Genomic DNA, 27,671 nt, shown 5'->3' on the forward strand with positions numbered 1-27,671 from the left:
TTCCATTTCAACAGCAAGTTATACATTTTTGACAAAATCTTAGTTTTTGGTTCTAACAGTTCTGTTTCCAATTTTGATTTCTCCACCTGGAAGCCAATTTTTTTGTCCAAATTATAGGCCTCTCTTATTTGATAATAATGAAGCCAATCTCGCACTTTGTCTTTTAATTTTTCAAAACTCTGCAGTTTCAATCTGTCACCTTCTTGTTCCAGAATTTCCCAATATTTTGGCCATTTGGCCTCCATATTGAGCTTTTTCTGAGCCTTAGCTTCCATAATGCTGGTTCTGTTCTTATTGTTATATCTACACTTGTATTTCTTACCGAATTCAGATGATTATTATTTTAATTTTTGCTTTTTAAACAACATACTAGCTGCCTTAGAGGTCCCTAAGTGATGGGATAGTAAGGTGGAATTATAAAGATGTAAATATATGAAATATGTAAGTACTTGCTTGATGTATGGATGTTGGGGGTCAGGGTCGCCATGTGTGATTTGGGATGGAAGGGTGCATCAATTTTGGTTCTCTCACCTTGGAAAAATGATAATCTAAAATTCAGTTTTCCATATTTTGCAGCAATTTGCAAACTTTCTTTAAAAAAAATGCTCATGAAAATTCACCAGCATTTTAGTGCTAATTTCTTGCATTAACAGCTATATATGCTGTTTTTACTAACGTACATATTTTTTGCAAGCAATTTCCTCTAATATAATGCATTCTTGTCAGTTATCTTCAGCAGATATTCATTTTCACGCAAACTTCCCCCTAATATATGCATTTTTGCAAACATTTATTGGTTGGCAAACTGTATGGTAAAATTCAGGTGAGTGCAAATTTCAAAGGATAGCTGTGTTTGGGTTTGAATATTGTTTCGAAATGTGCTAATTTGATAGATTCTGTTTTAAAGGACACCTGAACGGAATTTCTACTCTATCCCTATACAATTCTAACTTTCCTTCTCTTCTGTTCCTAGAATATATTACAGCTGGAGGTCTGTAGTGCCAATCTAACCGACAAAGATGATGTACTTTTTGTTATCTTTTTCGATTTGGAAAAAGTCCGGCCTGGCATAACAGCTCTTGAGCTATTTTCCTTAAAACCAGAGGTAAGGACAAAAAGTTAATGTATTGTCTACACATTTACGAAACTAACTAACTAACTAACTAACTAACTAACTAACTAACATGCAGAGAGCTGAAAAACCATGGAATAGCTAGCAAGCAGCGCAGACAGGTGAGGATGTCTTGGGTGTCCCATGGCCCACTCCTAGGTCTTGGCTGACTGCTTGAGAATCACTTCCTTAGAGAATTACTTAACTGGGTTTTGTCCAAGTAAAAACAGAAGTGAATTTGGAGGTTCTTTCTCAGGCAGTTGCAGAAATGTTGAGGGAACCCAAACAACTTTAGGTAATACTAGCAGTAATAAATAATATGATGTGGATGTTCTTTCCCCTTGCTTCAGAACAGCTGTGCAGAGCTACTAATTTCACTAGGGAGTGACACCTCATCCCTTTCATCTGCCCTATTTCCCCAGTCTAAATTCTTCCCCCACCTCCAATTCCTGGATTCCAGGTGTGCTTAGTTAGATTTTGCCAGATTGAAGGGTTTGGGAGTGCAGTGACAAGTGTCAATTATGTCCTTAATGACTGAGATTACTGCACTGAGTAGATAAATGAGCATTAGTAGTTGTTTTTTGTGTTATCAGAAAGAAGATTGTCCTCATGCTTATGAATCTCTGGAAGTGGAATTCAAGTTGGCAGAAACGTAAGTGGTTTGTTAGATGCAAGAAAAGGATTCTAAAAATAGTATATTTTTGGAAATTCCTACTTTTCTTTTGTTATCTAGTGTGTTTCTGCTAATCTCATGGTTTTAATATGTCTCCACCACTATTCCTTCTTTTTGTTTTGTCTACATTTGAATCTTAATATTCTGGTTTTGTTTATGCTGCCATATTTGGGTAGTAGTTCTATATTATATTGAGAATAATGAACTACCTTTCTTTATCATTCATGACAATACATCAAAAATAGGAAAGGTACATCCTTGCATTTTTGTGTAATTGGTCACATATAGTGTCAAGATACCACCTCTGATGAACCAATATTCTCCTTTGCTATAGCAGCATCTTTAACCAATATGGCCTTTTCAGTACTCCACCTGATTTGTGGAATGCCTCTCCCCATTGCTCTTTTTATGTATTGCATTAAATCAACTACTTTGAATTTGCCCCATAAAAAAATAGAATGCAAGTTACTAAATAAATAGCAATTCTCCCCAACTTCTCCATATTATAGTACAAGAGCACTTTGTGATTTGCCTGACTATTTCATTTCTGGTTTGTAGGATAGGATTCCAGCAGCTATGTGGTCAGACTTCCATGTACAGTGGTACCTCAGTTTTCGAATGTCTCCGTTGACGAACATTTCGGTTTTTGAATGCCATAAACCCAGAAGTAAATGCTTTGGTTTTCAAACACGCCTTGGAAGTTGAACATGCCACACAGCTTCTGCTGAGTGCAAGATCCTGAGGCCTAGCTGTTGGCTATTGAGTTTTTGGTTTTCAGATTATGTTCGAAAACGGAGGTACCGCTGTATTAAGTACCTTGAAAACTATTGCTCTTTGTCAGTCATTTCCAAAATGTTACTTTATTAAATATCAACGACTTTACCAGGCTCAGATTTAATCACCCTTTCCCCTCCTCTCTACCTTCCAGTTCAGGACCTCTCGAGCAACTGATTTCCAATGGTGTTTTAGTGGTAAGATTTCTTTGTATTGAAAGTTATCTTGATTCATAATTATTTATTCCATCTTGTTGGAGATGCTAACTCTTTAGGAAAGATGACACTCTTTGTAATATCTAATTCCTTCAGGATTATGCAAGCAATTGAGAGTACATCTTTCCATAATAGTAAGCTGATCTCTGATTTTAAAATATTTATATGGCTTTTATTGTGTGGTTTTATGTACAACTGTTGTAAACTGCTCTGATACTTTTTATAAGTATTTTTAGCAGTATATAAATATTTTTATTAAAGGGATGGGTGGATGAATAAATGAAGTCATATTCAGGGTAGACACACTGAAGGCTCCTCCAGGTGACCTTTTTACTGAGCATTCATTGCGATTTCCTTGCACAAGGCTTACATAAAGATTAGACTATGCCTAGTCATTATTGAGCTCTTGTTTTGATTTGTTTATGTGGAGATTAAATGATAAAGAGCATTTGCCTTATTTGCTGCATAGTGTTCATATGTCAAGAGTGATGCGGGTGGCACTGCGGGTTAAACCATAGAGCCTAGGACTTGCTGATCAGAAGGTCGGTGGTTCGAATCCCCGTGACGGGGTGAGCTCCCGTTGCTCGGTCCCTGCTCCTGCCAACCTAGCAGTTCGAATGCATGTCAAAGTGCAAATAGATAAATAGGTACTGCTCCGGTGGGAAGGTAAACGGCGTTTCCATGCACTGCTCTGGTTTGCCAGAAACAGCTTAGTCATGCTGGCCACATGACCCGGAAGATGTACACCAGCTCCCTCGGCCAATAAAGCGAGATGAGCGCCACAACCCCAGAGTCGGCCACGACTGGACCTAATGGTCAGGGGTCCCTTTACCTTTACCCTTACGTTCATATGTCTCCCTGTTAATCATTTCCCCCCTGTCACTTTCCTAACCACAAAAAGCATTTTCTTTTTAAATAAAAAAGTGGATTTGTCATGCTAGGGCAATAGAGTGCTTCAGCATACATTTCCAGCGTGTGTTGGAACCCCTCCTGGAAAATACTGAAAGTCTAGGGGGGACAAGCAGTGGACATAAATTACTTGTCCATTGATTTCAGTGGATCTTTTCTGAATTTGACAAACACTGAATATCACCTTTTGGGATTCTATGAAGTGCTAGCAGATAGAGAGAGAGAGAAATTAGAGAATGGCAAGAATGGTGCAATTAAATAACTGGTGATCATATTACTTAAACAAATTGCTTGGATGAAATAAACAGATGGCTTTGATTGTAGAAATACTTTGTATTTTCCTCCAAGCATTCAGGCATCAACATTATTACTCTGTGCCCTTGTTTTCATAGGCTCGTGAACTTTCCATCTTGGAAGTAAAGGTGAAGAAAGAAGAGAATGAGAAGCTTTTGAAAGGTTGGCCTCTCTCTCTTAGGCACGTAGCCAGCTAGTGTTTTACCACTAATATATGTTATTAAATATATATTGTTTACTAGGGCTGCAACATTTAATTGACTGTATTATTTTTTTACTGATGTTGAGATTGTAATTTTAAGTGATGTAAGCTGTAAGTTTATTTAGAAGATAAATACGGCAGAAGGCAGATGCTATCTTAGAAGAGTAGTAGCTATAAATATTCAACTACTTTAAAGTATTTCTAAGTACTTATATTAAAAAATAATAAACCTGCTGCCTAATTGGCGACTGTCTAATGACTGTTGCCTTTTAGTTAGTTAAATAGCTTCTTAATCCATTAATCACACTGGAGGGAATTCCTCTTCTAAGAGTGCAGCTGTGACTCATTAAATTTGCCATATGTATGCTTTTCTCTTCAAAATTATTGTTTTAGTTTTATGCAAACTCATGTAATTGATGAAATCTAAATTTATGAATTGGCTGAGATCTCTTTAACTAAGTTTAGGGTACCAACTTGCTTCTCTCGAAGTTGAGGGCTCCAGGTCCCATCAGCATCAGCCATCATGGGCAAAGGTCAGGGATGATCACTGTAGTCCAGCAATCCCTGAATTAACTGACAGGCCTACTTTTTTTATCTACTTTACATAATTTTCACGAGAGAAATAGCAAAAAAACACACAAAAACCACCCCTAACTAGGTCAAGTTTAGAGATGCAATGAATTGTCTCCTCAATATCCTCCTCTATCTGCAAATTTTGATGCTGAATGCTTGCCTCATATTTTCTGAAGGTTCAGATATCTGCATAAAAGGTGGAGCTAAAATATAGGTTTCTAAACTCATGTTTCTTGAGGGGGAGGATTTGTAAGAGAGAACTGACAAGAGGTGGATGCTTAGTAAGCAATTATTTCCAGAGGGGTAGCCATATTAGTATCTTACAAAAGAAAAAAGAGAGAGAAAAGAAACAAAGAGTATTATGATACCCTAAAAACCAACAAATGCATTATGGCATCATAAATTGTATATAATACAATAGGATGATAAATGTATCAAGATTTTCACTTCTCCAAATTTTGCAGTGTGGTTCTCTACCCATTTAATATGTAAATAAATGTATATGCGGGGGTGTAGTGTGAATAAAAATGCATATATTCCTGGGAATAACATACAAAATGCATTTTATTAGGGAAAATTGCTCTTCAGAAATGTGTATATTAGGCAAAATTGCACAAAAACACATATATATTAGGAGAAATTTGCACTACTTCATAGCTGATTTGAAATGCTAACAAAGTGCTAAAGTTGTGAGGTAAAAGTGAGATTTTAAATTTAATATTCAGATCATGAGTGGTGACTGTTACATTTTTGGTGGATTTTGAATATTTGCTTGAATTTTAACCCAGGCCAATTTAATTTTCTTAATAGGCAAAGTATGAAGTTTAGCAGACCAAAATAAAATAAAATAAAGATAACCCGTTATTTGTGGATGTTACTCATATTGAGTATGTATAGTTTATGTATAATGTATCTGGAATATAGCAAGGCTTTTGATGTAGCCTCACAAGCTTAGATGAAAGTTTCATACAAATATGCAGTTAGCTGCTCTCACACATGCAAAGGAACAGTAAAATATACATAGAGAGAGAGAGAGAGAGAGAGCGCTGCAGATCAGGATTGTATAGAACTATGCTAAACAGAGTTTAACTGGTTAATTAAAAACTCTCTGTGAACAAAAATGTGTAACTTATGATTAAAGTATTAATTTTTTTAGCCAAGAAAAATGTTGTGCTTACCATGCGAGAGTCTTACGAAGGGACACAGAAGACGTCCGAAGATGTAGATTCCTTCTGCTTTCATTGCATAAAGAGCTGGGGGCCAGTGCTGAAAGCCAACATTCAGGTAAAAGCCACTGTCTTTTACCCTGTACCCATAGGTAGTATTAGAAAAGTAAAAGGAGTACTCAGCAATTATAGGAGCATATGCCTGAGGCTAAAGAATCCTGAAATGTTGTACAGTGGTACCTCCGGTTATGAACGTAATCCATTCCAGAGGTCTGTTTGTAACCGGAAACCGCTCATAACATGAGGCACGCTTTCGCTAATGGCACCCCACCCCTCACTGCTGCCATGTCACCCGTATGCGACTTCTGCTCGCACCCCAGGGCAAAGTTCGCAACAAGGGGCATCTACTTCCAGGTTAGCGGAGCTCATAACCCGAAGGATTTGTAAGGAGGGTGGTATGTAACGAGGTTCTACTGTACTGAAAATAAATATTTCTGCCAGCACAAGAATTTCTACTCATGCAATGGAACATTTCCTCCCTCTCCTCCCCGCCATGTGCCCCCTAAATCTGTTTTGGGCGTTCCCCCAACCCTCTGGAGCAGATTTTAGGTGTGTGTGTCATGCATGGGGGATAGGAGATGGGAGGGAAGTTCCATTGCCCTAGCAATTATTCTTGTACTGGTGGTACAGTTGGATACTATCCATAGTTCCTGAAAATCCAAAATGTATTGATGTTGAGATCTCCAGTTATTCTACTTGTTGCATGTCTAACTAGCAAACCTGTCCTAATTAGCACAGTAGCCAAAGAATGATAAAGTAGTCTGCCTTGATCTAGTAATTCAACCCATTATGAAAGTCAAATAGGATAGTTAAATCAAATAAATACATTTGTAATAGTTGTGTGCTATATTGAAAAGCACTTCATCATGATCCAGCAGTGGTCTTATTTTTGACTTTGTCAAAACCATTGTTGAGGATATTTTAGTGAACAATAAGAGGACAGTATGAAGGGAAATCTGGGACAATGCCTCTGGTTCAAAGAGATGGCTGCTCAGCTCTCTTTAGGCTGGATGCTAACCCTAAGGTGGTCCCTGCATTAACACATAGCTTCCCTTCACTCATTCTAAGGCCCATTTTATGGCTGAGAGGCAGGTTAAACATAACGTGACATGAAATCAGTGACTGCTTCTTAACTGAGACCTTCATTTTTCAATGTAGTTTCTACGTCTTGTACCTTTGGGTAAAAACTATACAGTATGTTTTCCTTTCTTCCCCAGAGTATTTCATGTGAGGAGAAGAACGATTCAGGCCACGCTTTAATTCTGCCTTTGAAATTGCTTCCAGTGGGACAACAAGTCAAAGTAACTCTACCTGTGCTAGAGGCAAGTGCTGCTTCTGTTTTATAAGAGCTCTTCGAAACAACCTTTCTATTCCTTTTTCAATGTGTTTCCACATCACTTTCCAAACTGTAAGAAGACATCTTCATTTTTTAAAAAAGGGTGATATGTTGCAGTAGGGTGACACTCTCATTTAGACAAGGGCAGGGCAAATGTCAGAGTGGTTGTATCTACTTTTGCTCATTTAGAATTAAACAATAAGCTGCCTTTGAGAACATGCTGAGCCTAGGAGTTTGTTTTCAGTACCAGAAGTGGGTGGAACCAGGGGTGGCTTAGCTGAACGCTTTCCATCCCTGTTTTCTGGCAGGTGGCAGCATGTCTATCTCCCTCTAGATTAGGTGTCAGTAACCCTTTTCAGCCATGGGCCGGTCCACCGTCCCTCAGACCATGTGGTGGGCCGGACTATATTTTGGAAAAAAATATGAATGAATTCCTATGCCTCACAAATAACCCAGAGATGCATTTTAAATAAAAGCACACATTCTACTCATGTAAAAACACCAGGCAGGCCCCACAAATAAACCAGAGATGCATTTTAATTAAAAGGACACATTCTACTCATGTAAAAACACGCTGATTCCCAGACCGTCCGCGGGCCGGATTTAGAAGGCGATTGGGCCACATCTGGCCTCCAGGCCTTAGGTTGCCTACCCCTGCTCTAGATAGAGAGTAGCATAATGGAAGCTTTATTCTGGCTTCTAGACATGACTGATGAGAAGAATTACTCCTAGTAGGAAGAAGGGACTAAGGAGACTCAACTTCCTGAATGGTAGGCAGAGCAGTGTATTTTGGCCTGCTCTTTTCTATGCATCAGTCTGATGATAGTATTGAGACAGAAGAGTTAAGTTACAAAAATGAAGTAAGAAACAAAAAAGATTCCACATTCCAGTGTTTTGACTCTTTGAAGACAGCCCTAGCATGTGAGTTTATTGGCTTCACATTCCTGCCAAAACAATCTCAAGAAAGACCAGCAATGCAGAAAATCATTTTCTGTGGTTGGTATTGGACTTCAAGAATAGGAAAAAAGGGCTGCTTCATAAGTTTGCATTCCCCGCCCCACCCCCAAGGAAGTCGCTGCCATGTAGTTTCAAGAAAACACAGAATCCAGAGCAAAGAAGAATCTGTCCATTTCAGTTTCTCATTTTTCCAATCTTAAATTCAGTTCTCCACATTCCTGTAGCATGAAAATTGATCAGCTACGTAGCGCAATTTTCTCTTTTAAGAAACACAGTTTTGTATGTCATTTTGACCTATGCACACTTTTTTGCAAGCATATCTCTTTACTGATATTTGTATGCTACATTTGCAAATGTGTGCATACTTTCCCCTGAAACATGCATTATTTTGTATTGGTTCTTGTATTGGTCTGGGAAGTGTAAACTAGGTAGTTTCTCATTAAAATGCGAACAAACTTTGATTTCTCTCCCATCTTTAATTGTTTTTATAATTGCTTTCATAAACAGACATAGGGCAATTGCAGCTCCTTAGCACAGATAGCTGCAGTGATTCATTTGTGATTCATTTTTTATTTAATTTTGCAATTACAGGATCAGATTTAAGGTGCTGCTTTTGACCTTTAAAGCCCTTCACGGCCTAGGACCCTCGTACCTACGGGACCGCCTCTCCCGCTTTGCCCCATGGAGAGCCTCAAGGTCCATAAATAGCAACACCCTAGTGGTCCCGGGCCCTAAGGAAGTTAGATTGGCTTCAACCAGAGCCAGGGCCTTTTCAACTCTGGCTCCGGTCTGGTGGAACACTCTGCCTCATGAGACCAGGGCCCTGCAGGATCTGATTTCTTTCTGCAGGACCTGTAAGACAGAGTTGTTCCGCCTGGCCTTTGGCTTGGAGCCAATTTGATTCCCTCCCTCTCTTTCTTTTTTCTTTTCCTTCTCCTCCTGCGATGAGGCTACATTTTAATATTTTAATGTTTCAATATTTTAATGTTGTATTTTTAATTTTGTTTTTAAGTTGTAATCATTGAACTTGTTTTTATTATTGCTTGTAAGCCGCTCTGAGCCCGGCCTTGGCTGTGGAGGGCGGGGTATAAATAAAAATTATTATTATTATTATTATCTGTTATCATGCATGATCAGGGCTTTTCCATTTTATTTGTCAGGTTGTGTTCTTTTCATACATATATTGTTTCATTTCAGGGTGGAGCTTTGGAGTTGTACCTCAAGGTAATTGACTGGTAAGATACTTGCTTTTTCTCCAAAGTGCTCTGTCCTGGCTACCTTGAGGACATGAGGAAGGGACGGGAGGCAGTTTGCTTCTTTAATAAGCAGGTGTCTCTACAATTGTAGAACTGCTGTGGTTCAGCTAATGTCATGTTGTGCCATGTCATGGCAATTTGCTTGGGCTGATGTGGCATTTCTTAATTGCACTGCATCATTTGAGTGTGATGTGCATTTGCATCTTCCCAGTTGCTCCCTGTATTAAAGCCGATGCCTTGCATTTCCATGCTGAATATCTCCCCCATCTTGCCACAAAACGATATTTGCTCAGGAGCACCAATATTTCTGATATTTATTTTAAAAACTAAACAGAAGTAAAGCTCTTAAAAGAAATAAAAAGCACTACTTCTTTGTTGTTGCTATTTTAAAAATGGAGTATGTCCCACGGGAGTCCTTGCTGGGAATCTTCCCTCCTTCCCTCTGCTAATGCTGCCCCTGCTTCCTTGAGGGTGGCTGGTCTGCTTCCCAAGAAGTCCTCCTCTGTGTAATGATGTATGTGGTTGTATTTTAGTTTGCATTATGGTGGTGTTTGGGTGAATTTGCGCAAGAAGATAAAAATAAATAAAGCCCCACTTTTGTACCTCACAGTTAATTGCTTTATTATAAAGTTCATAAGACTTGCTTCTACCCACACTATATGTAGCTTTCTTAGCTGAAGCAGGGAGAAGTGCAGACCTGTGTCTGTACGAGTACACAATGGTTGTCAATACATCTGGTTTAGTACAGACATAAAGATTGAAAACCTTACAATGAGTGCACATGGGGCTGAGTGAGTGAGTGGGATCACATCTGCTGGCCTCATTTCTGTGTAACTTATAGAGCACAGCTGGATTTTATATTTTATATTTTTTAAAAATGGGGCATCAACCATTATATACTCCCTCTTTCCCGGACAGCAGCTCTACAAAGCACCTAATAGAACTTCACTTGAATGTCTGTGAATTCCTCTCATATCTTCCCTTCAGTGACTAAGCACAGACTTCATCCACGATTCAGCCAACCTTCTTCTCCTTCTCCCTCCTCCCTTCTCCCTCCTCTTGCCCACTGCCATTTTGTTTACCACAAAGCCTAATGAAGAGTTCTGAAGGACCTGAAAGCTTGCACAGTATTTTGTAACAAACATGATTTGTTGACCCACTAAAATTATTCCCATAATTTGGACTTTGGAATTGTATTTAAAATTGTGTATATCTATGTAATATTCTGCCCAATTTATCTTTTCATCTTTTTTTAAACGAATTAAACACTTCAGGCCTACAAATAATATGTGAAAAGTAGGTGGAGCTCCCATTTAAAGGTTATATTTATACCTGATGTGTGAAAAGAGGAGGCCACCAAGGCAACACAGCAATTCCATATAAATAATAACATGCCTTGAATGGGAATCTTGTTTTTCTGGTTCAGAATTTGACTGATGAGTCTTAGTTGTTGATAGAAGCTTGTGTAATTGCAGCTACTGTAAAAATGACCTGTCATCTGCTCCACAGTGACATGGCTCTGTAACTCTGTTCCAGTCCACAGAATCTTGATGTGCGTTTGGGATATGAGCTTTGTGCTGATGAGCAGGACTTCCTTCGCAAAAGGAAGAAGATCGTTGCTGATGCCTTGAATAAGCTTGTTAATATGAGACGAGGACTGTTTGAGGACGAGGTGCGTCTTAGTATCCCATGATCTGTTTGGAAGATATCTGTTGACTCACAAGTTTCGGATTGTTGTTTGCATGGATTTGTATTTGACATAGGACTACCTGTGAAGTGTGAAGGTTCATGTACTGTAAGGGAGGTCCTGAAAACTACAATTCTGATGTCACGCAAACTTCTTGTCTTGTGTGAATTCCCGTTAACTGTCTACTTCGCAACTTAAATAAATCCATAAATTCAGTGGGGGCCCTGTTCCATAACCTCTGCACTCGTATAGGATAGCACAGTTTTGCACATGCAAAGTGAGAGCCAAAATGAGAGATTTGAGACTGAATCCCACCTTAGCTGTGACCAGCCTTGTTCTTGGCCAATGTTCCACATTCCATCCTCTATAAAGTCAGGATTTGCCTCACAGGACAAATGAGATTAAGAGAGCAGGACATTCTATAACTTATTCTAGGGATCAAACAAAATAACCTTTAATTCACAGATCACTACCTTACTGTATTTCATTGTTTTCCAAGCAGTATTTTGTTCTGTATGGATCTTGGAAAGCCAAGATTTTGAAATTCTAATCTAATTATCGGTCACATTAAGCAGAATCTTATAATGCAATCTTTCGGGTTTCTGAGGTCATCACTTATATTTTTGGTGATGCCATTGCTTATATATTTTTAACAGGTCCCCGTGATAGCTGTTATGGCAACAGGAGGCGGAGTTAGAGCCATGTCAGGATTCTATGGTCATCTCCTAGCACTCCAGAAACTCAACCTTTTGGATTGCATTTCATATATCACCACTGCTTCTGGGTCAACATGGTAAGGAGTTAGGAAAGTGTGTCACATTTAATTAGAATCCCAGCTGTACTGGGCACAATCCATTTAACATTCTACAAGCTGAAGGTCAGTGGAACAAATATACACCTCAGTGGGATTTTCCATGACTAGTGTGTTTTGGTTCACACTCCAATAAAATTTTGCCAATAGATACAAAATTAAGGAACCTGAGTTTCAATTCTGCTTCAGCCATAGTGGCACCTACTGCTGAGGGAGAGCCGGTGGGCGAACAGTTTCGGCAGCGGGAAGCCTGCATGTGCCAAAGCCACAGCATCTCTCACAGACGTTGAGTTCCACACAGCATTTTGTCACCCCCCTCGGAGGTGACACCCGGGGTGGACCACACCCACCGCACCCACCTTGCAACGCCTCTGGGGTAAGGTGAGGTGCCCCTTTGCTGGACTTCATCAGCCTCTGCCACTATGGAAGTCCCCATGGCTTCCACCCCAGGGTGGTAGGAAGTTCCTGTTAGTGCCAGTGCCCTGAAATGAAGACATTTTGAGGCCGCAGAAAAATCCCTGTCAGGAGGGAAAAAGCTGGGGTATACCGTATTTGGTCTGAATGTAAGCAGCACCCCGAATATAAGCCGCACCTTTAAAATTGGAGCGGGGGGAAGAAAAAAAGAAAAAATTCCCAAATATAAGCCACTCCATTCCTTGCTGCTCCTCGCTGCATACTGGGGGGGGGGGGCAGGGAGCTGTGCTCCGTTGCCAGCAGCCTTTCCCCTCTCTCCCTTCCCGACCTTGTGGGGAGAGGATGCGCGGGGCAGGTGGCGCTTTGCCACGCTCCTGGCGCTGTTTGCTCCTGGCTGCATACTGTAAGGTCGTGAATATAAGCTACACTTTAACTTTTCACAGTCGGAATTTGGGCCGGAATTTGGGTCGGAAAGTGAGGCCAATACGGTAAATAAAATCATCATCATCATCATCCTTGTTCTGTAAATGCTGTTTTTTCTCCTCCCTATCTTAGGACTATGACAGACTTGTACAGAAATACTGATTGGTCACATGAAAATTTGGAAGAAGCTATCAAAGTAGCTAAAAGCAGCATGTTGAAGAGCAAAATAGATATTATTTCCATCGATCGATTGAAGTATTATCACAAGGAGCTGGTTGAGAGGGTTAAAAGGGGGCACCTCCGATCTTTTACAGCTCTCTGGGCTCTTGTTCAAGAAGCTTTCTTACATGATAAAGTATGTATATTAAATGTTTTGTTATTCCTAAACTAGGGGCTCTGATGGATCTCTGTAGTCACAAGGGCTTACCTGTTGACAAATCCCTGCACATGGAGGCAGTTTTTTCCCAGTCAAAGAAAACCATGAAAGGCTCTCACACAATTTTGGTTACACTGTTTGCAAGAGTCATCTTTTTCCCTTTGACAATATTTTAGGTTTTGCAAATGCTATTAACTTTGCACACCACAGAGCACTCCCTGAGTAGTGGTTTGAGCACTTTAATAATTTTTACCCAAGTATAAAATGTTCAGATAAAAAAGAGCATTGAAAGCAGCATTTGAAAGGTAGTGCTTATATTTATGCTAACTTAATCAGCACGGGATTGAACCACAGATAAACTCAGAAGTAGGCGTCATTGAGTTCAATGGGACTTACTCCCAGTAAATGTGAGAATTGCTGCCTCCCATCATATCTTAAGAACTGTGCACAAGGAAAACCATTCTAAAACTAGTAACATCCCCTTCCCCTAAAACATTTCTACAAGAAAAGAACAGAGTGAAACTGATAGAAAGATTGGCGGACTGGGGGTTGATCGTTTCTCTATTCATCTTAAACATGAAAATCATGTTCTTGGTTGGAGTGGGGAGAGAAATTTTAAGCCAAGCCAATTCCCATGCTACCCTAAACTCATCTGCTAAAGGCTAGCACCAAACAAGGACCATCTAATTGTTGTGAAATGCCCTTGGCTCAATTTTTGTTGAACCTGCAAGAGGCCAAGACTTACATAACGGCAACTAAGCATCTGTACTGTCATGTGCTGTGAAGTAAATGTGGAGAGAAAGTTGTATTCCTTGGGGCATTTGAGCTTTCCCTATCTTATCAGTGAAGAAGTGATGGTGTGTGTGTGTGTGTGTGTGTGTGTGTGTGTGTAGAAGACCTATAGTTCAGGGGTAGATCACATTATTTCCATGCAGTAACTGCTATACTCAGTCTTTGGCCTATCCAGTGAAAGGTGATAGTTAGGTGGTTGGAAAATCCCTGGAGAGCTGCTGCAAGTTCAGATAGAGAATACTTGGACCATAGAATGGTATGACTCCATAGAAGACAGATTCCAGATTCATATATGGTAGGAAGGGAATGGGCACCTGCTATTTCTAGATCAGATTTTTCTTTTCCGGGGGGGGGGCAGTGGGAAGCTCATTTTCCTATTCCAGCATTAACCTTTCACTCAGAAAAAATGGCCAAACAATAGGCAAGGGATCCAGTAGAGGTGTTGCTGTGAGATTTAATAACTATCTAGACCTATTCATACCCCGTCCATCTGGCTGGGTTTCCCCTGCCACTCAGGGCACTTTACAGCATATATACTTGCAGAGAGTAAAGTCAGTATTAGATTGCAGGGGGCGGGGTGGGGCGGGAATCAATATGGTTTCATAATCATCCCTTTGATGCTCAAAGGGATGCTTTGATGCTCATGAGATATTGGCTTCAATGTTGTTTTTTCATTTACTTTGATATTAGTTTAATGACAGTAAACTCTCAGAACAGCGCCAGGCTTTGGATCAAGGCCAGAACCCTTTGCCTATCTACACAGCTGTAAATGTCAAAGACAAAGTCAGCACCTTTGATTTCAGAGGTAGGTGTTGTCATGCTAACCTCACTGTTGTTGAATGGAATCCTTGATGCTGCTGCTGAAAGCTTTGAACATTTAAAGACAGAGAGAAATGTCATTTGGCTTTGCAGTTGAGTTGCTTCTATTTTGTAGGGGAATCCATTTCTTAGAGTAGACCTGCAGAAGGTCAAATTAAACAAGAGTCTCCTTAATTTGTAAGTGGGAGTTTGGATTGCATTTTTCTTTCAGTTTAAAGCTTACAGTCATATCAAACGGTTATTTAGAATCCTAATGTGAATAATATTTATACAGGGTCAGATTTAAGATGCTGGTTTTGACCTTTAAAGCCCTACAAGGCCTATGACCCTCTTACCTATGGGACCGCCTCTCCTGGTATGCCCCGCAGAGGACCTTAAGGTCCATAAATAGCAACACCCTAGAGATCCCAGACCCTAAGGAAGTTAGATTAGCCTCAACCAGAGCCAGGGCCTTCTCAACACTGGCTCCGGCCTGGTGGAATTCTCTGCCTCATGAGACCAGGGCCCTGGGGGATCTGATTTCTTTCCGCAGGGCCTGTAAGACAGAGTTGTTCCATCTGGCCTTTGGCTTAGAACCAGTTTGATTTCCTCCCCCTCTTTCTTTTTCCTTTCTCCTCCTGTGAAGAGGCTGCATTCTAATGTTTTAATGTTGTCTTTTAATCTTTTTTAAATTGTATTTTAATCAACTTGTTTTTATTATTGGTTGTTAGCCGCCCTGAGCCCAGTCTTGGCTGGGGAGGGCGGGGTATAAATAAAAAATTCTTCTTCTTCTTCTTCTTCTTCTTCTTCTTCTTCTTCTTCTTCTTCTTCTTCCCTTTGTATTGGTTTCTAGGAGATTCATTTTCAATGGCTTTAACCCGGATTTGGAATAATCTGCTTTCTTTCCCTGAAAACCTGAGCCTGTTTCCATGTTAACTGCTTTAAAAATTGTAATGAAAACCAATGGTTCAAAATTTCAAATGGTGATATGTGAAATAAGAAGAAATTACCTGGTACCCCATGTTGACTTTTTTGTAGGTGGTGTTTTCTGTACCCATAGTCCAGATATTGCATAAAATTGTCAGTGTTTTGTCATCCAAAATCTTGCTTGAATGAGCTTAGGTGATTCCTTTGCACACCTTTTCTTGCTCTCTGCTAGTTGGCCTTTTGTTCTTTACGTACAGAGCAGGGCAAATTATTCTATTTTTATTTTAGACCATCATTTACTACCCTAGTCAGGCTTTACATCAAGATACAAAAACGGGACTCAATGGTTTGCTGTCTGATGATGCTAGTTCTTCCACCAAGAATGTCCACTGAGGATGTTTGCTTACTTCTTTTCTGCTTCTTTTTATGTTAGTGACCTAGCTATAAAGTTGAGAGGCATTTAACCTTCTGTACACCATTTTGTTTGCAGAATGGGTGGACTTCTCTCCTTATGAAGTAGGGTTCCAGAAATATGGTGTCAACATTCGTGCAGAAGATTTTGATAGTGAATTCTTCATGGGAAAGCTAGTGAAGAAGATCCCAGAATCCCGGATTTGTTATCTGGAAGGTGATCTGTTTACTCATAAGCTAAACTAGAAAACCTATCAGCCTTTTGACATCCTTGCACGTCTCCTTTCTTCAATGTTATCAGTGCTTCATGACAACCAAATGATGCCAGTGTACAAGCATATCTCTCATATTATTTTTAATAATGTTATACCTCATTGTTGACATATGATGTAGCTTATACAAGATTCTATCTCTGTGTAAAGAACAAACTCAGTTTCCCAAGACACCACTCTCCTGTAATTGAGTGTGTTGTGGTGTGATTATGCTCTTACTGCATTCCTTCCAGCTGTTGTTTAAATGTATTGTTAGCAGTGCTAATGGATGCAAATAATGTATGGAAGAAAGAACAACCAATTCCTTTCAGGCTTTCATTGCAAACCAAAAATGCACAAATTACTTTCAAGAGCAGCAGACTGACAAAATGGTTGAAAAAGTAATAATCTGAATCTACTTCCTGTGTTTCAGTGATATAGCAACATTTGGCCTCTCTTGTGGTAGTGTGACTAATAACTCGGTGCTAAAGCAAATAATTTGCTTGTTCATTGAGCATATAGACACTGATTCTCCTGATTCTGGTGGTTAACGTGGGCTAGTACAATGATTTTTCTGTGTGTTTGGACTTACAGGTATCTGGACTAACATCTTCTGTGTGAATCTTATGGATGGGCTGTATACTGCTTCAACGACAGAAGAATTTTGGGATCAATGGGCCAAAGACCTGGCCAAGAGTAAGAGCTTCAGTACTGACCTCTTTATTCATGCTTGCACAGTTGTGGGTTGCATGCAGCTCCCCCAACGTGTTTATTCCCTTCTCAAATTTGTCACATATATAATTAACTTAATGTTAAAATTAATGTTTAAAAATGTTTTTGACTGCTTCTATGGGCCACCCTCTGTGATGCCACAAGCTAGGTTGGTTCATAGGACAGAGGACACAAAACTTTGAAGTCTCGATTTGGCAGTCTTGCATCACATCCCAATTCCTCAATTCCTTCCCCTTCCCTTCCAGGGCAAAAACAGTAGCATCCAGGAGCCATGTTGACCATGGATTCCATTCAACATAGCTCAAAGGCTAAGGTTCTGTCAGCACAAGGATCATCTGCTGGCTTCTGCTAGCACAGCAATTTACAGTGGTACCTCGGGTTACATACGCTTCAGGTTTCACACTCCGCTAACCCAGAAATAGTGCTTCAGGTTAAGAATGTTACTTCAGGATAAGAAAAGAAATCGGGCTACGGTAGTGCAGCGACAGCAGGAGGCCCCATTAGCTAAAGTGGTGCTTCAGGTTAAGAACAGTTTCAGATTAAGAACGGACCTCCGGAACGAATTAAGTACTTAACCCGAGGTACCACTGTAATTGAATAAGGCTCTGCGAGTTTGAAGAGAAAACCATGAAACTGAGAACGGGGGTTATAGTGTAGCCTTGCTGGTAGGAACCCTGAACAGGAGTACCCCCAGTGGCGTAGCGTGGGGGGGTGCAGGGGGGCCGGCCGCACCGGGCGCAACATCTGGGGGGGGCGCTCGCACTCGCAGCTCTCTGCCCCTACTAAAATCCATGGGTTAGGGGGCGCAAATTACTTGCCTTGCCCCGGGTGCTGACAGCCCACGCTATGCCACTGAGTACCCCTATTAGGGGGGATGAGGATACACTGCAACTTTTGGTTGTGAATCCCACTTACAAGCTTCAGTGATTGGCTTTTGTTTTCATTTTCCAAGAGTGTGCCAGTTGGATGATGCTTTTATCAATGGAACATGGTTGTGTGAAAAAATACTTGAAGAACCTTGAAGTGTTATGTTCTGGAAAGGGAAGGGAAAGCTTCCAGAAATTAACTTCCTCAATATTTTATTTCAGGTGAAGAACATGAAGGATATTTCACGATCTATAAGCCTCCAACTTGTGGGCCTGGAAAACTTGGTGAAATCTTTAATGATATTCTAACTGATCGTCCTTTAAAAGGGGAAACTCACAACTTCCTACAAAGTCTTGACTTTCATAAAGACTACTTGCAACAGAAAGAATTTATTGAATGGCGAGGTAACTAATAACTACGGTTCCCTAAAAGGTTTTGGCGCTTTAGAACTAGCTCAGTTTTCTACAGCCAGCATAAATTTCATCAAGACCCTCAGCAATTTTCAACTGGTCCATGAGTTTGGGAACCATAGTCCTACGTAATTTTCATTTTATAGCAAGGGGAGTGCTCTTGTGCAACTCCTGCTCAGTTTGCTGGGTTTACCCAGTAGAAGCAATGTGAATTATTATGAAAAGACAATGCAACTCTTACCAGTGATGGCTGTTAATACCTGCTACCATGTTACAGTGGTACCTCGCAAGACGAATGCCTCGTAAGACGAAAAACTCGCAAGACGAAAGAGTTTTTCGTTTTTTGAGTTGCTTCTCAAGACGAATTTCCCTATGGGCTTGCTTCGCAAGATGAAAACGTCTTGCAAGTTTGTTTCCTTTTTTGAGGTTTTTGAAGACTTTGGTGATTTTTGAAGCTTTTCCAAAACTTCTTTTGCAGCCATTTGGTAAGTTAAACTTTTAAAACTTTTTTTGGGGTTTTTGGATTTTGGGTTGGAATCTGTGCTTCGCAAGACGAAAAACTCGCAAGACGAAAAAACTCGCAGAACGAATTAATTTCGTCTTGTGAGGTACCACTGTACTTTGACATAATCATCTTTCTCACGGTCGTGCTGATAAGAAACCTTAAACCTTGTTTTCCCCCAGATACTGTGTTTGATGCTTCTCCTAACAAGCTGACACCAGGGGATAAATCACTGTGCTTAATAGATATAGGCTTTTTTGTTAACACCAGTATTCCACCACTCCTTAAGCCAGAGAGGAATGTGGATGTCATCATCATTGTGAATTATGACATTAGTTCACCCTTCAAGGTAAGAAGGAATGAATTCTATATGGCTTTTCCATCCCAATGTCTGTAGCAAGGTGGCATCACAGGAAGCTTTGAGACGGTTGTGGAGAGGAACAATAGTTCAGCAGGTTCCATCCTTGGCGTTTCTGGTTAAGGAATGTTAAACCACAGAGCCTAGGACTTGCCGATCAGAAGGTCGGTGGTTCAAATCCCTGTGACGGGGTGAGCTCCCATTGCTTGGTCCCTGCTCCTGCCAACCTAGCAGTTTCAAAGCATGTCAAAGTGTAAGTAGATAAATAGGGTTCGCCAGAAGCAGCTTAGTCATGCTGGCCACATGACCCGGAAGCTGTCTGCAGACAAACGCCAGCTCCCTCGGCCAATAAAGTGAGATGAGCGCCGCAACCCCAGAGTCGGTCATGACTGGACCTCATGGTCAGGGGTCCCTTTACCTTTACCTAAAGGGGTAATGGGAACCCCAGAGAGCTGTTGTCAGTCACAGTATTAGGCAGGGTAGACAAATGATTGGATCTACTTTAAAGCAATTTCAGTGCTTATAAGGGAAGCTGCCATGCTGGCTCTGGATGTGAGTATCCCACATGCAAACTGGGGGGGGGGGGGGCTTGCTGAAGGAAACATGACACCTAAGAGAGGTGGAAGTGGATTTAATGAGAGTCATAAAATCAGCTTTTGGAACATGATGCAGGTATGTATGTAAGCGGTTTATAAGGACAAGTTAGTGGAGTCCCTTCCTTGCTAATGCAGGGAGTTATAGTGGTGTGGGTTTGGTATACTCACCCCATCTCTGAATCCACCTTGCTATTCAAGAATCAAGTGCCACAGTGGCAGTGCCTTTCCCACTGGCTCTGAAAATAATTGTGTGGTCCCTTGTAAAAAGTCACCAGGCTGGGATTTAAAAGGTTGTTGTTATTGGGTGTTCTCTCTCTCATTAACAGAAATAATACACACACATAGAGCCTATTGGACACATTTGGTGGTGGTAATAATAATAATATTAATAATAATAATAATAATAATATTTGTACCCCACCCATCTGGCTGGGTTTCCCCAGGGACTCTGGGTGGCTTCCAACAGAACACTAAAAACTGAATAAAACTTCAAACATTAAAAACTTCTTTTCACTTTTAATTTTAAATTTATGAGATGGGTGTGATATAAATAAAGTAATCATAATAATATCATTTTTCTATAACAATTGCCGTCAAAGCATCTTTGAGAATAGAACAGTAGCCTGTATTTTGTATCACAGGTATGTGTTTTGTATTCACACCCCACATTTCAGCCCACTCTAGGTGGCCAGTCATGGGTTAATTCAGTGTGCCGAACTCTTGACTTAAATTCTGATAAACAGAAAGTGTTGATTTGTGTCTTATCCAGCAAATACGTTTGACAGCCAAATACTGCGAAGAGCAAAGTATTCCTTTTCCCAAAGTTGACCTAACGGAAGAGGACTGGAAGAATCCCAGAGAGTGCTATGTGTTCTCAGACGAAGATAACCCACAAGCGCCAATTGTGATTTATTTCCCTCTAGTATGTGCCTCCTTCAAGGAGTACAAGGCACCAGGTAAATTCAGCGTCCATTGCCTAATGCGTTTTTAATAGCAATCTCTAGTCTGAACTTCTCAGTGATTTTCCTCCCATTTAATTTTTTTGTTTAATCCATTTGATGCTTCTATCACTAGGAACCCTCGCTGGTGCCTGCCATTCCCCCCCCCCCCCGCCGTCTTGAAATGTTGGTGCATGTTGACATAACATCACTTGGAGGGAGTTCTGGGGAAAACTGGCACCCACCAGGATTTTTTTCCATACACCCACTTTCCCCTGCCAGCAACACAGAGAGGAAGGAGAGAGGTTTGCTGATTTATACACCCACCCACCCACTCACTGAACACAGGTCTCTGAAATAACTAAAAACCTGTCCCCACCCCACCCCATCCAGATGAGAGGTGGAAGGGGAGTGTGTACACCCTGGGTGAGAAGTAGGAATGGCTTGATTGATTTTTTTGTATCTTGCTGTGTAGTAAATTGGCATTCCCAATATATATCTGGCATAATTTATATGCATCTTACTATGTCCCAGAATTGGGAGCAGTGGTGGCATTTAGTTAGTTGGGTTGTGGAATAGCTGAAAGGGTGGGGAAGAGTCAAACTTTGACCCCTGAGTTATCCAATAGGTTTTGTGGCAGGAGGTTTATTACAGAAGTGCTAAGCTAGCTATTGTTTACACATAATAGACTCTGGCTGTGTCTTCCAACTTTCCCAAGCAGCTAAATAACACAAGAAGCAAGTAAGCAATCTATTTTTAAATAGCCATAATTTGGAATTTGTGTGTAGTGAATCCATCACTCCAAATTGTAAATGTGGGAATGGGTTGGACCTAACATAAGATTCCACTTTCCTTCCAATAAAAGGCCAATGAGAGTATATGGAAAGAATGCCGGAGCCAAGATTTGCAGTCTTCCACCTTGGCCCCAAACTGTTAATTGGAGACAAGCAAACATGAATCCCAGACAGTAACACATTTCTGAGCTACAGGCTCACATGGCAGCTGTAAAACTGTACAAGCAGGAGGCTTGCCAATAGCAAAATATAGTAGGGCTTCATACTGCATAAGATTGGACGAAATTCAAAAAGGGAGGGAATGCTCTGCAATTATCTCCAAAGCTTGCCCCAGCCATGGTGAGATTCTATAGGTGTCATTTCCAAAATTGTTTGCAGAAACCACACACTATTTATTCACTATGGACATTTTGAACTTCCCTGTTTAGGGAAGTTTTTAACGTGTGATATTTTACTGTATTTTTGGTTTCTATGGAAGCCGCCCAGAGTGGCTGGGGAGGCCCAGCCAGATGGGCGGGGTATAAATAATAATAAATTATTATTATTATTATTATTATTATTATTATTATTATTATTATTATTATTTTCACCCTTTTCAGAGGCCTGGGAAAAGAATGCCCCTGGCTTCTACCTCTGCCCCTATGGCTGGGGTGGGGAGTTGATTCAGTGTGCTCCTAAAGGCCAATTTATGTAATCTGCATTTTCTGAAACAATATGCGAACCCAAACACAGTCACCCTTCAAGATTCCATTCTCTGAATTTTGCACAGCAGTTCCCCAGCCAAGCAGTATGTAAAAAAATGTATGTGCTAGGGTAAATTGTGCATATGAATGCATGCTTGGAAGAGCACACAGATGCAAACAACAACAACAACAAAAGAATTTGCAAAGATGCATTGTTGCTATCACAGGAGAAACTTTTCTTGGGACTTTTAGCTGGCTGAATGAAAGTTTCAAGGGGATGCTGCTTGGATTTGCAGAAATTAGTATTGGAAAAATACCCTAAAAGTGCAATGTTGTCTTAAACCCTATAGTACTTTTGGAATTTCTTACTGCTCAGCAAATTGGGTCGTGCATAACAAGGAGAGCATGGAATAGGTAGAGTAACGTGGAATCGTTTTGTTGCTGTTGGTTGTTTCCAGTTTAGCAAACGTTGACACTTCCAACCAAAATGCAGTACAGAACTCTGAATGAAGTAAGGTTTGCTTACCAGTGGTATGATTTTGTTTCTTTCTTTCAGGAGTGAAACGCACTCCTTCTGAAATGAGTGGATGTGAAGTAAACTTGGGTAAAGACTCGCCTTACAAAACAATCCATTTAACCTACAGTGAGGAGGACTTCGACAGACTCCTAAACCTGTGCACCTATAACATCCTCTGTAGCGAAGGCCACATCCTCCAGGCCATCCAGCATGCTATACAGAAGAAGAAAAACATTTGGTCCCAGGCTAGAAAGAAATTCTCTCACCCTGAGCAGGGCACCAATTAGCCCCCAACACTTACATTGTTGGAGGTTATGCCTAAGGCATAGTCATACCATACAGTTTGCAGTGAACACTGAGTGTAGTTCCCACCCTGCCTAGTTTGAACAGATGGCTTCTTTATTTATTAATATTCCTATTTTTTGAGCCATCCATGTTCAAGGTCACATACCTGGGTTGTAGCTTGTGAACAATGCGAGGAACATAGCAGGAAGAGCTTCAGGAGGTGATTCTGATGGGGCTGGACGGCACTCAGTTAAAGTTACCAAGTCAGTAAGTAGCTGAGATTGTATTGCAAGGAGTGACATTGTTGATACGTTAATTTGAGAGGTCACAGGGATTTGTTTACAATACTTTGAATGGTGACCCTCTGCAACTCTAATGGAAGTGAAGGAGATGTGTTGGACTTCAGTTCCAATGGAAACTGTGAAGAGTGGAGCTTTCTTGCATCAATTCCACTATGAGCAATTACATCATACCATACAGATATTCTTGCTGTTCCTTTGCTGATCACTATTGTTTCCATTTCCTGTTCTAAAGAGGACTGATGCATTTCAGCTGTGAATAAAAACCACCATTGCTAAAATAATTTAGTATTATAACTTAATGAAGCCCATTAAAGTTATTTGCAATATTGCCTTGTTTGCTTGTATTGCCTCCGTGATTAGTCAGATCTGCTAGTTAAATTCAACAAACTCAGTCCACAACATGACGGCTTTTGCTTGTATTTGATCCTTTTAAACCTGAATCTATAGCTAAATTTGCCACAATAGAAGTGATTCAGAAGGGAGTTAAGTATCCTCTGCAAACACTTAATTGGAGATTTATTGAGGGTAAGGTTACCAGATTTTTTTCAATGAATCTGGGGACACTTTTCAACTTCAGTGGATTTTGTATGGGGACTGATGTGTAAATCCGGGGATGTCTGGTATCCTTACTCTAGGGCTCGGAATAGCACCTACCTGATACGCTCAGAAAATGGGTCTGAGACATGCTGTGGTCAGCATTCACAGTGTTAGGCTAGATAGATGAACTGCTAATCTGACTCAATAAATAAATGTTGCTCTTTTGGTGCTTCGAGGGAGCTGATTCTACCAATGGTAGTATTTTTTTAAATAGATTGGCACTATAATATTGCTATTTGGACTGGCAGAGATCAGCAAAGCCTCTATATGAATTGTGATGTCAGGTGCCCTGATTCCACATGCCTGGTTCTTTGATGAGGCAACCTCTTACACACAAGCAGTGCACAGTTGGTGATTCTATCTTTGCATGCAAAACCTGCTGGGGGATGCAATGGCAAACAGTTATGTTGTATAATTAAAAAGGAAGCCTTCAACATGTTTGCTGTAAATTGAACATACCCTGTAAAAAGCTGGTTTCCATTGCTTATGAATGCTCTGGAAGATGTTGCTATAAACCTGAGGGTAGGCATGTCAGAGCCTTAAATAGTGTTAGAAGAATTTTGTCTCCACAGAACATTAAGTATTAAAAACCAGATCTTCAGCTGGAGCAAATCATATCCACTCTTCAGAAATTATTTGGGGTAATATGATTTATACTGTTTCAGAATCTGGTTCAAAAGTATTTGCATCTCTCATATAAAAGCAAGACCACCCAGAAATGGTATATTTTCATCATCTTGTCAAGAAATTTGAAATATAAAGAATAGGGACTTGAGAGACAAAGTATGACCAATTTTGTTCTAAAGCAGTCAAGGTTAAAATTTTTTGGTGTGTTTTAAATAAAGCATTGCCACATTTAATAAAGGCAAAATGAACAGAAGTAGATGTAGTGTACTAGGAAGGAACTCAGGAATTTTTTATTTTTGCTTTAAGAGTATCTCAGGAAGAACAAAAAATATATGCAGTTACTATGTGGTGACTGTAACTTCATAATAAAGCAGTTGCAACAGTAAATCTTCGTGTGGGGTCAGTTTTATTTAAAGAAGTATGGTATATGAAAAAAGTTTTCCATTAGTTTAAACTAGAGAAACATCAGTATAAAATTTGGTCTCCATTCTATGTATTATCTAAAACCTAGTTCTCTCTGGAAAACAGTTTCTAAACATTAAAATGAAGGAACACAAACAGATTCATGCTTTTCTCTTACTGTAGTGCATTTTTAATGCACAACCCATTGATGGCAACAGCCTAATGTAAGGGGGTGGGGTAGCAGTGGGGAGAGGCTCTTTGTAGTCGCAAAGATCCTTTCACATGCTTAGTATGTGAAGGAGGCTTAAGTCTTCCTTTCTAGCAGTACTTCCCTCTATAAAAATAAGTATGCTGAGAGCAGCCAGTCTACAGTCACTTTTATGGCTTTTCAATCCATATGGTTTACAGTCTAAAATATATTGGTGCTGAATTATTGACAGTGGCACTGTTTTGTTGTTTTATTTACTTAGTGAAGGCAAGAGGGTGTAGTCAAAAGAAGAACCCAGCACATCCACAGAACTGCAGCACTCTCTTCCATTTGCTGCTCTTATTTCTTGCTAAAAAGCTTTTTGAAGACATTCTTCTCTTTCTTTTTCTTCTGCTTTGTGACATCAGTCTCTGGCTCTGTTCTCCCCGGGTTCCGCAGAATGTCTAGGCTCTTGGTTACTTCAGTTTTTGGTTCAGCTTTGGCTCCTGAAAAACTAACCATTGTCAGCACCTGCCTAATCTCAGGAAGAAGCGTATTTCACAACCAGGGTGCAACTGCAGAGAAGGCCCTATTATATATTGCTGGGGAACTACCCTTTATTAGGCAATGGTGCAACCGAAAGGGCCTCCTAATGGAAAAGGGAAATTCTTCTACCTGAGATCTTAAAAATCTTGTGCTGGTCAGGTTCCTTGTATTCTAACTGAGCCAATAACCAGCTCCATGTTGTCTACAGAGACTGACAGTAGCTCTCCATGGTTTCAGACAAGAGACTTTTTTCTCAGCCTTACCTGACTATGCTAGGGACCGAACTTGGGCTCCTTTCATGCAAAAAGACCACTGAGCTATTACCTTTCCCCATCACACTAAAAAGCTGTCATGATGCACTCCTGGAAAAATAACCACCCATCAATGTGACACCCTGCGCCAAATTCTATGTCTGATCTCCCTGGGTTGCCACTACTCAAGGAGCAGAAGCAGAATTTATAATGGTAAAAAAACTAAGGGGCTATCAGGCCTTATACTACAGCATCTGCTAAATCAACTTGGCTCCTATTCTGGTGATTTAGGAGTGGTTGTTTTGGAACTGACACAGCATTTTACAGAGCTGCTTTACTGAATGCCTTGCAGGCTCAGTTGGCGGGTGATTTGTCTGTGTTTGACATACATCCCCAATGTAGGAATTTAAGTTTTGGGGAAAGGCCAAATATGTAATGAGAACAAGGAGGAATTTCACACAGAGGCATGTAATTGGAGCAGATTCCTCAGTTCATTATTCCAACCCCCTAAGAATTTGATATATTTCCTAGCCAACCCTGTTTTTCCACTCGATTCCTCCTAATCTCACATTTTAACCAACATTTCCCATTGACTATATCATTTTCTTAGTTGATACATTCCACACCTCCTCAGGGATAAAACAGAGATGGAGGGTGGATGTGTGTTTAAATGTGTTAAATTGAAATTAACATATGCACAAAATGAGTGCAACCACCCCTTCAAGCTGATGTTTATGAATTGTATAATTGTATCTCAAGTTACCCAGAAAATGGCCCCCTTTTGCCTAACTGCAGTTAAACTTTACCTTGGACTCCTTGATCCAGAGTTCCTGTCTTTCCTCCATTAGGATAAGGCTGTGCTTTATGATAGCTTTGAGGGTGCTCTGATAGACTGGACATCAACAGTGTTACTGGATCAGACTCCACGGAGTGCACAGAAGAAGCATCTGAAATGAGTTATTAGCACATATTTAATGGTCCTGTAGGACGCGGGTGGTGCTGTGGTCTAAACCACTGAGCCTAGGGCTTGCTGATTGGAAGGTCAGTGGTTCGAATCCCCGTGACGGGGTGAGCTCCCGTTGCTCGGTCCCAGCTCCTGTCAACCTAGCAGTTTGAAAGCAAGTCAAAGTGCAAGTAGATAAATAGGTACTGCTCCGGCGGGAAGGTAAACGGCGTTTCCATGCACTGCTCTGGTTTTGCCAGAAGCGGCTTAGTCATGCTGACCACATGGCATGGAAAAACTGTGGGCAAATGTTGGCTCCCTCGGCCAGTAAAGTGAGATAAGCGCCGCAACCTCAGAGTCGTTCGTGACTGGACTTAACTGTCAGGGATCCTTTACCTTTAATGGTCCTGTGGCTGAGTAAAGCTACCATCAAAACTCTAGAAATATTTATAGATCACTATTGATTTATTCAAGTCACAAATAAGGACTTGAAAAAATCTGTTGACTTGGGACTGCTGGAAGGTTATCAAGCCTCTAGCACAGAGCTTTCCAAACTTTTCATGTTGATGACACACTTTTTAGACATGCATCATTTCACAAGACAGTAACTCAGTTTTACTAGCAAACCAGATGTTAAACTAACCCTTTTCCAGTCCCGCAAGGAGCATGGGGAGTGTTCATGCAATACACTTATACACTGCAGATGACTCACAAATGT

The 27,671-nt window shown here is 40.5% G+C and overlaps 2 protein-coding genes across 3 annotated transcripts in view; one reads left to right on the top strand and one right to left on the bottom strand.

Annotated features, from left to right (window-relative positions):
- Nucleotides 1–25,011, top strand: part of LOC128411282 (cytosolic phospholipase A2 beta-like) — a 44,300-nt gene extending 19,289 nt beyond the window's left edge. Inside the window, exons 4-20 of the mRNA XM_053383488.1 lie at nucleotides 974–1,105; nucleotides 1,705–1,763; nucleotides 2,713–2,755; nucleotides 4,075–4,138; nucleotides 5,908–6,035; nucleotides 7,195–7,299; nucleotides 9,468–9,505; nucleotides 11,063–11,198; nucleotides 11,870–12,006; nucleotides 12,994–13,216; nucleotides 14,720–14,834; nucleotides 16,245–16,382; nucleotides 17,011–17,112; nucleotides 18,237–18,419; nucleotides 19,110–19,276; nucleotides 20,651–20,837; nucleotides 22,853–25,011. Coding sequence (XP_053239463.1) covers nucleotides 974–1,105; nucleotides 1,705–1,763; nucleotides 2,713–2,755; nucleotides 4,075–4,138; nucleotides 5,908–6,035; nucleotides 7,195–7,299; nucleotides 9,468–9,505; nucleotides 11,063–11,198; nucleotides 11,870–12,006; nucleotides 12,994–13,216; nucleotides 14,720–14,834; nucleotides 16,245–16,382; nucleotides 17,011–17,112; nucleotides 18,237–18,419; nucleotides 19,110–19,276; nucleotides 20,651–20,837; nucleotides 22,853–23,100 — 2,205 coding nt within the window. The 3' untranslated portion in view covers nucleotides 23,101–25,011. The remainder of the gene's footprint in view (nucleotides 1–973; nucleotides 1,106–1,704; nucleotides 1,764–2,712; nucleotides 2,756–4,074; nucleotides 4,139–5,907; nucleotides 6,036–7,194; nucleotides 7,300–9,467; nucleotides 9,506–11,062; nucleotides 11,199–11,869; nucleotides 12,007–12,993; nucleotides 13,217–14,719; nucleotides 14,835–16,244; nucleotides 16,383–17,010; nucleotides 17,113–18,236; nucleotides 18,420–19,109; nucleotides 19,277–20,650; nucleotides 20,838–22,852) is intronic.
- Nucleotides 25,012–25,469: 458 nt separating this feature from the next.
- SPTBN5 (spectrin beta, non-erythrocytic 5) overlaps nucleotides 25,470–27,671 on the bottom strand; it is a 101,869-nt gene continuing 99,667 nt past the window's right edge. For both annotated transcript variants that reach the window (XM_053383396.1, XM_053383406.1), the window contains exons 69-70: nucleotides 26,817–26,957; nucleotides 25,470–25,719 (exon numbers count right to left, since the gene is read on the bottom strand). In XM_053383396.1, coding sequence (XP_053239371.1) covers nucleotides 25,574–25,719; nucleotides 26,817–26,957 — 287 coding nt within the window. In that variant the 3' untranslated portion in view covers nucleotides 25,470–25,573. The remainder of the gene's footprint in view (nucleotides 25,720–26,816; nucleotides 26,958–27,671) is intronic.

Source organism: Podarcis raffonei, chromosome 1 (genome assembly GCF_027172205.1).
Source record: "Podarcis raffonei isolate rPodRaf1 chromosome 1, rPodRaf1.pri, whole genome shotgun sequence".
In the NCBI taxonomy this organism is placed as follows: Eukaryota; Metazoa; Chordata; class Lepidosauria; order Squamata; family Lacertidae; genus Podarcis; species Podarcis raffonei.